Here is a 13,420-nt window from a genome sequence, read left to right on the forward strand (position 1 = left end):
TGTTGCTTAAGTTGGCTTAAAATTTTATTCATACCCCCTCATGCATATCTATGTATACAAATGTAAAGCTATTGTCTCTTAGTGTAGCCAAAGCTTTTGTTTGACTTGTAGATCATCATAATTCCTTTTATTTGCAAACATGCCGTGAGTAATACTACAGATATCTTGGAGGATATTGCTTTAAAACTCACGGTTGTTCATTTACTCGTCTTCCATCCTGTGCGGTAAGGAGCTTGTTTGCCCTCCTGTCACTTGCAGCAAAATCTGTATTTCTTTTTGCTGTTGCTTTTGGAACAGTATGATGAGGGAATTCCTGCTTCCTTCCTGCATGTGGATTTCTGGATCTCTTTAACAGAGCAGCCTTGCTGCTTTCACTACCAGTAGCCAGTGGTTGTTCTGACTTCTGCCCGGCCTAAAGAGGCCGTTAAGATTTGGATGAGCTAATGGCAATTAAAATTAGCATAGATTTCTTTCAAATGTTATCATCCAATTATCTTTGACTTCTTTAGAGTGAGTGTTCTTTATTGAACTGCTGGTTTCATATCAAACTCAATGTTCGGAAGCTTAAGAGAACATTAAATTCACTATTAAATTGTTACTTGAACTGATTTTATAAACAATATTTTACACATCAATTTAGTAGCAGCAGTGTTAGTATCTTTCTGTTACTTTCTTATTTATATAAAAGGGCTAAAAATAATAAAGTGAAAAACATGCTTAAAATGATGTTTTAAACTCAAGATGACATTGGTAACAAAGTGCTATTTGCCTATCCAGTCCTTCTTTTCAATCCCGGAGTTAAAGCTGAGCTTTCATGTTGAGCCACCATGGTTTGAAGAATAAAAGGGCACGCTTTATTTCTAAGTTTGTTCCTAGCTCTCAACTCAGTCGAAGCACTTACTGCGTGCCAAGAGAACAACCTTTGCTAGGTGTTACAGTGCTTTCAGTTGTGCTTTCCAGGAGCCCACAGGGAGGCTGTGGGAAGTCTGGTTTCTTCCATGCTTTGGATGTGTACAGAAGCAGGCAGAGGGGGACAGCCTGGTTCTGAGGGAATTGCTGGCACTGCAGGCATGGCCCTGACTATCAGAGCATGAATTTTTGGAGCCTGTTTTCTCTTCCTGGCTTGTATGCCTTTTTTTTTTTTTTTTTTTTTTTTAAATCTCTTCTTTAAAGGCAGATAATAGGGGCTGGGTTCTCATTGTCAGTAGATATGGACAATTTGAATGACACTCTCTTTGTAAAATTTTGTTCCATAGAAAGTTACACACATTAAGAACTTTGTCATCTTGTACTTTAATGCTGCATGTAGTTATTGACTTAAATATTGCTGAGGCTAGATTTATGTTGGTGGGTCTGTTGGGTTTTTTTTGTTTGTTTGTTTGGTTTTTTTTAACTTTTTATCTAGGTTGCTCCAGCATACCTGAAGATGGATTGAGTTTACCAGCAATCTTGGTGTTGTCTGCAAAAATTGTTTATCAGGCTTCCAACAGTTATATCTTTGCAAAATCTCAGTGGAAATAGTTCATGTGAATTTCATATCCCACAGAGGAGGTCCTGCTCTCTTTTACTCTACTCTACTGCTCTCTTTCTACCTCTACAGCTGAGGTAGCCAGGCTGGCCCTACAGCTGGCCTGTGAAGTGGGAGCTACAGGGTGTCACTAGAGACAGAATTGTGGAGTCCTCACCAAAGCATTTCTTTTCAGTAATAATACTGCAAGTTTATTGAGAATTTGATCGTTTCTGAGACGTGTCATACTTTGCTTGTTACTGGTGAACTTCTTGGATTAGCTTGGAGAACAATATTTATTCTTTTCATGAGCAATCTTGGCTCAGGTCTTTGAAACTGCTGATGAGATGAACATGAATATGCTCATCTTTTATCTCAGCAGTGTCTTGCAACAGAAGGATATGGCTAGTGTAGAATCATAGGATATAAAATTCAGTAATATGCATTTATAGTCAGTGAACTTGGGGACAGATGCTACTATGAAGTAGAACTACTTGCGGAAAAGGAGCTTAATTAACCAATTAATTCAAGATGAAAATATTTTAAATTATATTGCTATGCAGGTTGCAGATACTCAGCACAAAGTGCCATTTTCCAAGGTCTTGCTGAAAGGTTTTCTGAACGCTGTGGAAATCTGCTCAGCTATGCTGCAGAGGTCCCGCTGGAGTGACCAGCAAATGAAGATATGACTTTGCAGAAGACTTGGAGAATTGATTTGTTTATTCTAGCCTACCTGGGCACTGGGACAGGCTCTGGTTGCTTTCTGCAACACATTATGAAATCAGCTCAGGAAGAAAAGCCATTAGAGCTGGAGGATAAGGTTGGCAGAAGAACAAATGAGTTTAAGCTGACAGGAAATGTTTCTAATGAGTTAGAGACATCAGGCTAGAAAACAGCTTTCCAACCAGACAACTGGGGATGCAAAGCTGAGTTACCTTCAGAATAGAGGTTGCTGTTTGTTTATAAAACAGATTCATTGTATTGTGTTCACTGTGACTGTTAGGTACTGAGTTAGTCATCTAAAAAGCCCAACAAGAAATCACATCATTTGAGTAAGTAGAACGTCTACATCTTCTAGAAGTTATCCAAAAATTAAATACAGATTTGGGAAATTGGACCATCATGCAGTAGCAGAACCTAAGGCAGAGATGTCAAATCACCGTATTCGTACAGCACTATATGAGGAATCCCAGGTCTGATTCAGTTTCTATATCTTTAGGCTATGTTTGACTCTTTTTGTTCTGACTTTGTCAGCATTAAGGAGAATACTGTAGGTTTGTGAGTTATTTAAGTTCACAGTGACACTGAGAGAAACGTGCACATAGAGTACAAGAGGACATTGAGAGCGCTATATGTTATCAAAGCATAGAAAGACACCTTTCTCAATAAAGGGGAGGAGGTTCTAGGGTGACACAACTTTTCCTTTTTTCTTTGAATACAAATTCTGAGTTCATTATATCTAGAAGACAATGATCAAAATGTCAAAAATACTTTTCTGTCCTTTTTTTCTTGTAGCTGGGGAATGGCGGTCAACGTGTACTCTACCTCTATAACCCAAGAGACTATGAGCAGACATGACATCATCGCATGGGTTAATGATATACTAGCTTTAAACTACACAAAAGTTGAACAACTCTGTTCAGGTAAGAAAATATTGCATGTTCTACAAATGTTTATTTAAAAACCACTTTAAAAGTCTGGTTTGTTGAAAATAGATCACTTTCAGCTTTGACGTAAAGCAGTTACTCCGCAAAAAGAAACTAATGTATGTACAAAGGAAAAGTTTTTGTGTACATCTTAATCATGGAAAGATAAGGTGCCTTGGGAAAGCGGAACATACAGAGGTGAACAGGAGGAATGTAGCAGGAGATGCATAGAAGTAATAGAAAGGTTGACTGAGTAAAAGAATATAACGGTAAGATTTTTGTGTGTGTACGTTAAAGCTGCAAAGGTGATAACTTTATAAATGGAGAGTGGCACATAGCTAAAAAGTGACCAGTAGTCTACTGAAAACCCAAGTGAACAGAACTCTTCAGCACCTGTTCCTTACAGGTAAGGGTCCTGCAACTCTACTGGTGTATAAACTCTACAGGAGAATATCACGTGTGTGATCACGGAGAAAAATATACATTTGTGGAAATCAGCGTTTAGGCTGCTGGAAGCTGCTTTAGAAGTTTGCCAAGGAAATCTGCCTGTTTCTCTTTAAATGTAACCAAACTCTTGTAGTAAATATATATATATATATATTTTAGGGTTAATGAACCATAAAAGAAGTAATGGTTTGAATACTTTGGCCAGTTTGGTTAATCAGAGTGGAAACTGCAAGATATGTGTTAAACAACAGTATCTGTAACCATCTGTAACCAGACGATGACTAGAAATGATACAGGGAAAGGCTAGTGTTTTACTGAGATTACAGATGCCCTGGGGAGTGATTCTTTCTGATTTCCTGCTGTGATTTTTAAATTTGAAGATGTTTGTGTTGGAGGAGATCTAGCTAGATTGCTACTTCCAGACAAATGACATGCTGGGAATATCTTGCTTATGAAGACAATGCTCTAAGTACATAGAACTGAAACCACATTACCACATTTCAGCTGCTTAGTGGTCCAGTTGAAATGGGGTCTTACATTGAAATAGCTATTTACCTACTACTCTGGGTATGTTTTCTGTGCATAGATGTTTCCTGAAAGGTACAGAAAATTATCTGAGGATGACAAACTCATAACATACTCTTTAATTACTTCTTTCTATAAATCTCACCTGCATAATCAATCTTGCATGCTTGAGGAATTACACAATGACTACGAAACGAAGTCGAAGAAGAGCAGATTAAAGTGCCTGCAAGTAACTGATAGCAACTGAGTATCTAAAGACACAGAACATGGGAAATGACCTTTCTGACAGTTATTAAGCTTGGAAATGAAGTACTGTTTTTAGCTGTTGTTATATTTACAGGTCCGGAAGTTAGTCTATGTATTTTCTTTTGGTGAATTATGCTTAGAGGAAATATACACGTGGGGATGTGCAGGCATGTGTGTGTTTATATAGGGATGTATGTGTATATATATATACACACTTACAAGGAGATGGAAGGATGCATGAAAAGGGACATTTTCATCATAAAATACACAACGTTTGCCATTGTTTGAAACAGGAAGTGCACTAGCCGTGTTATTGACTTGTTCCTGCGTGGCTATTTATGTGCTCTTAAATTGTTGAAAGGAAGCTTTTGAAGTGAATTCTCCACCAAGTTAAATGTGTGTGGGCTTAAAATAAATAAATAAATAAAACTCACACAAAATAGGGAGGAGGTAATCTAAAAGAATTATCATTATTGAGAATACGAGTTGAAGATATTTAAATAGAGTCAAATTGAGAGATTTTAGCTGGGTAGGACAGGCAGGGGAAAAGCATGGAAACTGTCACGAAAGCACCGTCCCATTTCATTATGCAGCTTCTTACACAATTGTTTCTGTGACCTCTAGTGAGGATATTAGGACATACCACCAGGGAAAGACTGAAAAAAGGTTGCTTCATTTAGAGCTCTTACTCCATCCTGTGTAAAATTAATTTTTTTCTTCCTTTAGAACTTCCTGTATTAATTGCTATTGTTACTTGTTTTTATGTTCATATCTTAATGGGTCAAACCTGTAAACTTGAATTTCTCCATTTGGTTTGATAGTCCAGCTTGATACTTTTATTTTTATGTTCATTATAGTGCCAAAATGGGATTTAATATTTCATTATCTCAAGAAGCACTCTTCCTTGCTAGCACAGTCCTTTCTGTAGACCACAGAACTTTCGTCTCTGCATTTCTGAATTCTGATAAACTCTGGTAGATAATGACAGACACCAGCACACGGAAGTCCTACTGACAAGTTCCTTTCCATCTGAGACTGTGCAGTTCACTTCTCACATACTGTTGCAGGACATCTTCATAGGGAGTGAAGAGAATTGGAGAAGTTCTGGGAATCTTTATTTAATGTAGTTTACTATGTAAACTACAAATATTTTATTTCATGCACACGGAGGTGCCATCCAGCAAATTACACTGGAAGTACCCTTAATATACTAAGAGGAACGGTAGCAAAACAACCAGCCAGCTCACGGGCAGACACCACAGGCATAGCACGGCCACAGCCTGGGAGCAGCCAACCTCCTCCATTTCTTCTGGTATTCCTCTGGCTGATGCTTCTTAAAGCGTTGGCAGCCTTCTTCCAGCCTAGCATTAGCTTCCATAAAACATAAGCATTTCTCAAGGACTTCAAAGGGAAGGAATATGTGGGAACCTCTGTAACACTGTGAAGCATGTCACAGCACTAACAGTGAACTTCAGAGCCACTGCCACTGAAATTTTATTACCCCCTGTAAAATTGTGTGGGCCTTTTCTTCTTTTTAAGAAAAAAAGCATTAAGATTTGTCATGCTGTTATATGAGTATTCAGGTTTTGTTCATTTTTATTAGCAAAGAGCAATCAAAAAGTCAGAAAAAGCTAAAGGCAAGGCCACAAAATGCAGGGCAAGGGGGTTGAGGATGCTAAGTCTGGACATCAAGCTCAGAGGCTTTGCTTTTAGGAGGCATGTGCCACCTAGATATGCCTTACAGTCGTCTTTAGCATCTCACTGTGAGACTTTGTGTGTATGTACATTTTGCAGCCAGCCTGACAGTAATTGTGGACAATCTGAGCTGAAACAATAAGGAGTAATGTGACATTCTGCCTTTACTAGAGGGCTTTATTGTGATCTGAAAAGTATACTTAAAGCTTAACACTATGGATTGTAATAAAGAAAAGACAGTTGGCCCTTTCTTTTTCCTTTTTGACTTACTGCTGTGTGGAGAAGTAGCTTTAATAATATACGTGCTGTGGAAGTAGCAGCTAGTTCCCCTATTGCCAGTTACAGGAACAGAGCTAAGATGAGAAGCAGCCAAGGAAAAGGCTGGATTAGTCATAAAGTATTTCTATTCTTCATGAGTCTTACATGTGTTTTTGTCCTTGCTAAGTAGGCCGAGCAATGTGTAGCATCCCCTGAGCTTTCTGAATGCTTCCAGTAGTTGTGATGTGCCAAAAAGGCCAGGTTATGGATGGATGCAGCTCCTGAGAGTCTAAATTTAGTGTGCAGCTCCTCTGGTAATTTAGTTTTGGCAACACAAGGGGGAAAATCTCCCCAAGCATCTCAAAGCAGAACATTTCCCTTTGCTTTAGGTGAGTGTCATTTTGTCAGTTTTGGTCTCCATGTTCGACTTCTTTCAAGATTGTTAGCCAGAATATAAAGTTTATGATCCATAGTTATAATATAAGGCATAGCGTGCATTGCCTTTAGGTGGGCATTAGACTTGGGAGCATTTAATTTGATACAGATGAGTGAAGAATAATAGAAGGAAAACTGAAAGGATTTAATGTATTAGTGCCTTATGTGCAACACCCGTGCGCACGGAGAATAAGAGCTTCAAATGAATTATGACACTGGTTGTTTCTTGGGATTCATGCTATTTTTGTAATACATACACAGTGGCTTCTTAAAAACAATTCTGACTAAATAGCTTATAAGTGAATTTTCTTTACTAAGGCTATTTTTCATCTATGGGGAATACCAAATGAACTTGTAACAGGCTTTTTCAGGATTGTTTGGCTGCTACATGAGTGTATATTCAAAATAAGAGTCAGGCAAAGGAGACTATGGAGGGCTTGCATATCAATTATAAATAAAAAATACCAAGTACACAAGCTAAATAAATTATTAGGAAGGAAACCAGAAAGGGTAAATGTATATAGAAAAGAAAATACAACCCAAAGTGTAATTTCTGTCTTAAGTATGCTCATGTGAGCCCTTGAGGTGCAGAAGATGCAGAATCTTTTTTTATTCCCCTACATTTGAAAATTCTCCGTAGACTTATAAACTTGCAAATTTGGTCTCCAGATCAGAGACCTTTCACCTTTAAGGATTTTTATGCAAGGGTAAAGGATGAAATGTTTTCTTTTCTCTCTTACTTTTAATAAGTGACTATCTATCTTGTAAAAGAGCATGTGGTTCAGCCGTTTGAAATGTTAGACTGATGACTTCTCTGCAGATACCCTGGTTATCGCAACTGGGTATTTTTTGTGTAGCAACTGCTGTAGTTGGTACCATATTTCCATTGGCATGCTTCTTGTGAGAGTACGTGGTTGCTGAAGGGATGTTTTTTGGTCCTCCACCTCCCATCCTGAGGTGGAAGAGGTGAAGGCAATGTGCTGCTACAGCAGGTGTTGGCGTGTGAGGCTTTGTGCTGTTGTAATGGCTTGGGATTTGAGGGAGAGCTTCATGACACTGCTGATGGCCAGTGGCTTGCTTCATGGAGAGCTACTCTCTTCTTCTGAAGGAAGTTTGGGGAGGAGTTCTGCATGTCAGCTGTGAGTGTCTGTGTATGCAACTTCTATGATATACACGCGTAGGATTCTCTTCAGTATGTGTATTTTGCTCAGTATCTACATTAACTCATAAACTTTCTACACATGTGTTACTAAAATCTGCATTATAGCACCCGATTGGAGTGTTTGGTGCCAGCGTGCTTTCTGTACAACTGGTGTGCTAGTGCAAGCTGAGCTGAAGTGTATTTCAGCATTGTTTTTTGTGTTGTTGTTTTTTTTTAAATTCACAACCCTGCAAAGCCTCAGTCTCTAGAGCAGCTTGGAAATGTGACTAAAACATGCCTTGATGCACTGTGAAACCAAGCCATGTTTCAGGGAACTGGCGTGTTGTTCTGGGGTCCTTCAACACAGAGGAAGCTCAGTGTAAATGACTCTTTAATATCTTCCAGATGATGTTTAGGTTTAGAGGAATATAATGCATGTTGATGATCAGATTTAAGATCGATGCCAAAACTTTCTGGGGAAGCTCACAAAGCAGTATCCTGAGACTTTTAGCCTATATATATAGATATATTTAGTGTCATTCATTAAGAATTCGAGAGGAATCAAATTTAAACAAGGCTTCTACTTTTTTGTGTGTTTACCCATAATGCTGTCACTTGGCATTGCTTGCTTAGTATTTTTTTTACATTGCTAGATTTTCCTGCGGCTTTTTTTTTTTTTTTTTTTTTGCCAAGTTGGGTTGCACACCTATTTTAAGTTAAATGGGAACTGTTTTTTCTGAAATTGTTTTGGTCTGCCCCTTTGAAAATGAATGAGTTCCAAAATAAATTACTAATAAAAGCTGAGTATTAAAAGCTCTGCTATGTACGATTTGTGAAAAGTTTGATGATTCATATATTTATGAAAATACAGTCTAACACCTGGGAAACCTCCACTGAAAATCCATTATTTAAAAAGATCAGTGGATATCCTGAGTTGCCTCACGCAAATGCCCCACCTGTGAGGATTTTCCCAAGCACATTCAATTCAGAAGCATGCAGCTCGGTGTTGATGCCTCTGGATGCTGCTTTCTGCAGTGTCAGCATGCAGGTGCTCACTCTGCCCTTGCTGCCCCAGCTCTGTTCCCACAGCTCTTTGCAGGACTGCACTCTCCTCTGGATCGCTTGTATTTATTTCTTTAAGTGCCCTCCCCAGGCTGTTAGTGGGAAGGGCAAAGCTCACGCCAGCACTGCTTTGCTGATGCACATCTGGCTTCCCTACCACTAAGCAGGCGGTAAATTGCAGTGGGCTCGGACGTTCGCCAGGAAATGGGCTGAAACCTCTTAAATCAATGTGGTTTTTTTATCAGAGAAGCAAAATTTTGTTGACCCATGTCCTCAGTGATATGGGTGCTGCTAGAAATGCAAATAGGATGCTTAAACACAGCACTGCAGGTAACACAGCTTTGTGATCACCAACTTGTTTTTTCAAATTAAAAAAAAGGCAGCGAGCGGCAGAACAGAAGAACACATTTGAGATGTAGGTATCACGGTACGGGCTTGTGTTTTACATCAAAACGTGCTGTGTGCCTACCTTAATGCCGCTTCCAAGGACGCAGTTCTAGGCAGCTGGAGGTGAAAGGTGAGCCAAAAGTGCTGCTGTACTGCAGGCACCGATTGCTGCCCTTTGTATTTATTCCCCCATTTCTCATCAAAACTGCTATGTCACGCACGCTCCTTGTGAGTTACTGCCTTTTTGTTGTTGTTCTCGGCAACAGAAGCGCTGGGTGTGTACACTTTCCCATCAGCGTTAGCAACCGCTGCTCCAGTGAGCTGAAGCACTGATGACTAACACACATGGGAATCATGCTGTATTTTCCAAGTGCGTGGCTAGGTTGTCGCAGCTTTGGAGTGAATGAATAATTTGAAGGATCTAATGTGACAGGATACATTTTTAGATGATATTCTTAAGAAAAAAAAAACCAAAACCTTGAAACAAACAAAAACCAGTTGTAATTATAGAAAAAGGTACAGTTGGCTTTTTTCCCACATGTGGTGGGGTTTTTTTGTTTTGTTTTTTCAAAAATGTGTGCCTGAAAATCAAACTGAGGCCTGGCTGAGGCTGGAATCACATGCTGTTTCCAGATCCAAATTCTTATTAAACATTTCCAGCAAAATTCTACTGTGGAACTTAGTTTTTTCTGCTGCAGTTCTGACAGCAGAACTAAACTAATGGCCACCCCCACACAGACAGGCCCTGCCTTTTCACAGCTCCTCTGCATTCCCATGCTCTCTGCTGTAGTTTTATGTGACTTTGTGGGACCTTGCCTCCATGGGTTGCAGTGATGAAGAGCCAAGCAGGGAGGTACATTGGATAGGAAGGATTGACTCAGCTCCTCCTTGAGGGGACAAATAGTAACTTGGGCATGGTTCTGAACACTGCCCCAACTGTGCTTCTCCTCCACTGCCCTCAGCCTGGCCAGCAGGCCACCCCACAGCCCAGTGCCTTGCACAGCCAGTGATGCTGCCTGGCTCTCCGATCTAGGCCGCAACCAAATTCCTCCCAAGAGGAGGGGGAAGTAAACAAGTCACAAGGCTCCCTTCGGACAGCAGCAGCCTGCCAGCCAGACTCAACTCTGCCGAGATTCTCCACTCTGTTATTTTCCTGTAAATATTAAAAAGGAGCCAGTGAGGACACTTGTGCTCGTGGCTGGGTGTGCCAGCTGGGTGCTGCAGCCCTCTGGGCCACTGTCGTGTCCTGCGCTGTGAAAGCGAGCGTGGAGTTTCCGCTTGCTAGTTGTGTTTGCAAGTTGGTTTTGGCATGTGGCCTGTGAATATCTCTTGTAATTGGTGGCTGCGTCAGTGTTCTAGATGAAAAAGTGAAAGGGGTTTTGCGCCTGGATTCAGAATTGCTTGTTGGCTAATAGAGAGTGGGAGGGTTTAACATCAGTGTGTCTCCCATGTTCAGTAATCCAGTAATCCATCTTCCCCAGTGCTAACAGCTATGGTTTTCATCTGTCATTTGAAGAGATTTCACATTATTTCTGTGTGTGTGTTTGCAGGTTTTTAAATATGTGGAAGTTTTTTGGTCATAGAGACTGATTTACCCTGATAGCAATTCTAGACAGGTAATACCCTGGTGCATAGATTTGTTAGGTTTGAGGAGGGGAGGTTGGGGTGTTTTTTGTTGTTGTTGGTTTTTTTTTTTTTTTGTGACAGCCACAGGCCTTAAGAGCAAAATTTTAAATAAGCAATGCCTATTTTGTATTAAATGTATATGTAATCTTGATGTCCAAAATCGAGTAGTCCCAGTTAAAGCTGAGTGATGCAGTTGACACAATGTAAAGAAGGGATGCCATTCAGACCTCAACAAACTTGAAATGTGGGCCTGGGTGAATCTAATGAGGTTCAACACAGCAAAGTGCAAGGTTTTGCACTTGGGCCAAAGGAATCCCAGGCATATATACAGACTGGGAGGAGCAATCCTTGAGAGTAGCCCTGCAGAGAAGGACCTGGGAGTCCTGGTGGATGAAAAACTGAACATAAGCCAGCTGTGTGCTCCTGCAGCTCAGAAGACAAATGGTATGCTGGGCTCCATCAGAAGAGGGGTGGTCAGCAGGGAGGGGGAGGTGATTGTCCCTCTCTACTCTGCCCTCGTGAGGCCCCATCTGGAGTACTGCATCCAAGTCTGGGGCCCTCAATACAAGAAAGACAGGGAACTGTTCGAGAGGGTCCAGGGGAGGGCCATGAAGATGATGAGAGAGCTGGAGCACCTCCCCTATGAAGACAGGCTGAGGGAGCTGGGTTTGTTCAGCCCGGAGAAGAAAAGACTGTGGGATGACCTCATTGCAGCCTTCCAGTACCTAAAGGGAGCCTAAAAACAGGAGGGGAGTCAACTCTTTACAAGGGTAGATAATGGCAGGACAAGATGAAATGTTTTTTTTAAGTTGAAGGAGGGGGAAGGTTTAGGTTGGATATCGGGGGGAAGTTCTTTACTACGAGAGTGGGGAGGTGCTGGAACATGCTGCCCAGAGAGGCTGTGGATGCCCCGTCCCTGGAGGTGTTCAAGGCCAGGTTGGATGGGACTCTGGGCAGCCTGGTCTGGTATTAGATATGGAGGTTGGTGGCCCTGCCTGTGGCAGAGGGGTTGGAGCTTGATGATCCTTGAGGTCCCTTCCAACCCAAGCCATTCTATGAGTCTATGAAATGTGATGATACTTGTAACTTTCCCTTCTGCTATGCAGGAGTCGGAAAGAGTTTCCTCTTTTTGTAGTTTGCAGTACTTAGTTCAGTCTGTTTTTGCACGTTGCCTCTGCACTTCAGGAAGAAGCATTTTAATAAGCTGTGTTTGTCTCTGTAATAAAATCCTCCAGTTGGGGAAGCAGTCTGGCAGCTGGATTGGTTATTGTGTCAGAGGCCGGGTTTGTACCATCAGATGGATGCATGCCAGCGTTCTCTGCCCTCAGGCACTGAGCAGACCCAGGACCACCTCCTGGCTGACAAAATACAGAAACAATTGCCTGCATGAGGAGAAGGAAACACGAGGAAATGTCTTAACTAGAGTCTCTTGTCTAGTCAGACTCTATCTAAAGGCATGCAAGAGGAATTTGCATCACCAGCAGAAGGAGGAAATCTCATGTGAACATTTTAGGTTTCCAGTTTTCTAAAAGGATGTAGATGAAAGGTTGCACAGTGCATTTTCAAGGCCTCCAGGCAATTACTTAGATATCAGAGTAAACCTTGTAATTGGGATACGGGAGGGGATGAAAGGGCAGAGTTGGGAACAAATTCAATTTATAACATGAAATGATTGCATAATAATCCTTTTGCATGAAATTAAATAGTAATAAGTATAGTTGAGCCATGCTGTATCTGTATATCCGTGCTTTTAATTGTAACGTCATTTTTTCTATTGCTGCGTATGTGCCAGTTCTCCTGCTAAGGATAGGTTTTGAATTACTAATTCTGTTTGTATAGCTTCCTATAAGAAGATGCAGATGCGTCATCTCATGTTTGTAGCTTGCCAGAAGGCTCCTTTTCCTTTAGGGAATATCTTACTTTGATTCTTAATCGTATCAAAACTACTGCAAACAGCTAAGTATAAGGTGTCCTTGGAAAATCAGATATTTTTTCTTTAACAGTTTTCCCCTCACAAAGCTAGTCAACATGAAGATAATTTTTAAAAACTGAGGTTGTTTTCAGCACTAAAGCTTGATCTTGTTAAGTCACTTATCAAATTTCCTATTGGTGTTTTAGGTGTGTTAGGACTCCACTCTGAATCTCTGTTTCTCTTTTGGAGGAGTTACAAGCTCTGTCACCCTTTATATATGGTGCTTGAATGGACATAGAGAATGAGAGCTATCTGATGTGTAAAGTTGGTCCTGTCAAAACAATTGCATGCCCATGGAGAAAAACATCTTAAAGCTTCAGTTATTGTTGCTCCTCCTGCCAAACTAGACAAACCAGGTGTCTGATTTGTTAATTTGGTTTTTGTAGGAGCACAGGGATAAAGTAGTTTTCGCTGATACTGACCTGAACTTTTAAGTGAGATTTGGACACTTAAGTTTATCGAAACTGATTTGT

At 40.6% G+C, this 13,420-nt stretch overlaps 1 protein-coding gene across 4 annotated transcripts in view; it reads left to right on the forward strand.

Moving 5' to 3' along the window:
* The window catches only part of MAPRE2 (microtubule associated protein RP/EB family member 2), a 92,730-nt gene that overhangs the window by 51,404 nt on the left and 27,906 nt on the right, over window positions 1-13,420 (forward strand). For all 4 annotated transcript variants that reach the window (XM_021386715.1, XM_021386718.1, XM_021386714.1 and 1 more), the window contains one exon: window positions 3,023-3,150. In XM_021386715.1, coding sequence (XP_021242390.1) covers window positions 3,023-3,150 — 128 coding nt within the window. The remainder of the gene's footprint in view (window positions 1-3,022; window positions 3,151-13,420) is intronic.

This window comes from Numida meleagris, chromosome 2 (genome assembly GCF_002078875.1).
Source record: "Numida meleagris isolate 19003 breed g44 Domestic line chromosome 2, NumMel1.0, whole genome shotgun sequence".
Taxonomy (NCBI): domain Eukaryota; kingdom Metazoa; phylum Chordata; class Aves; order Galliformes; family Numididae; genus Numida; species Numida meleagris.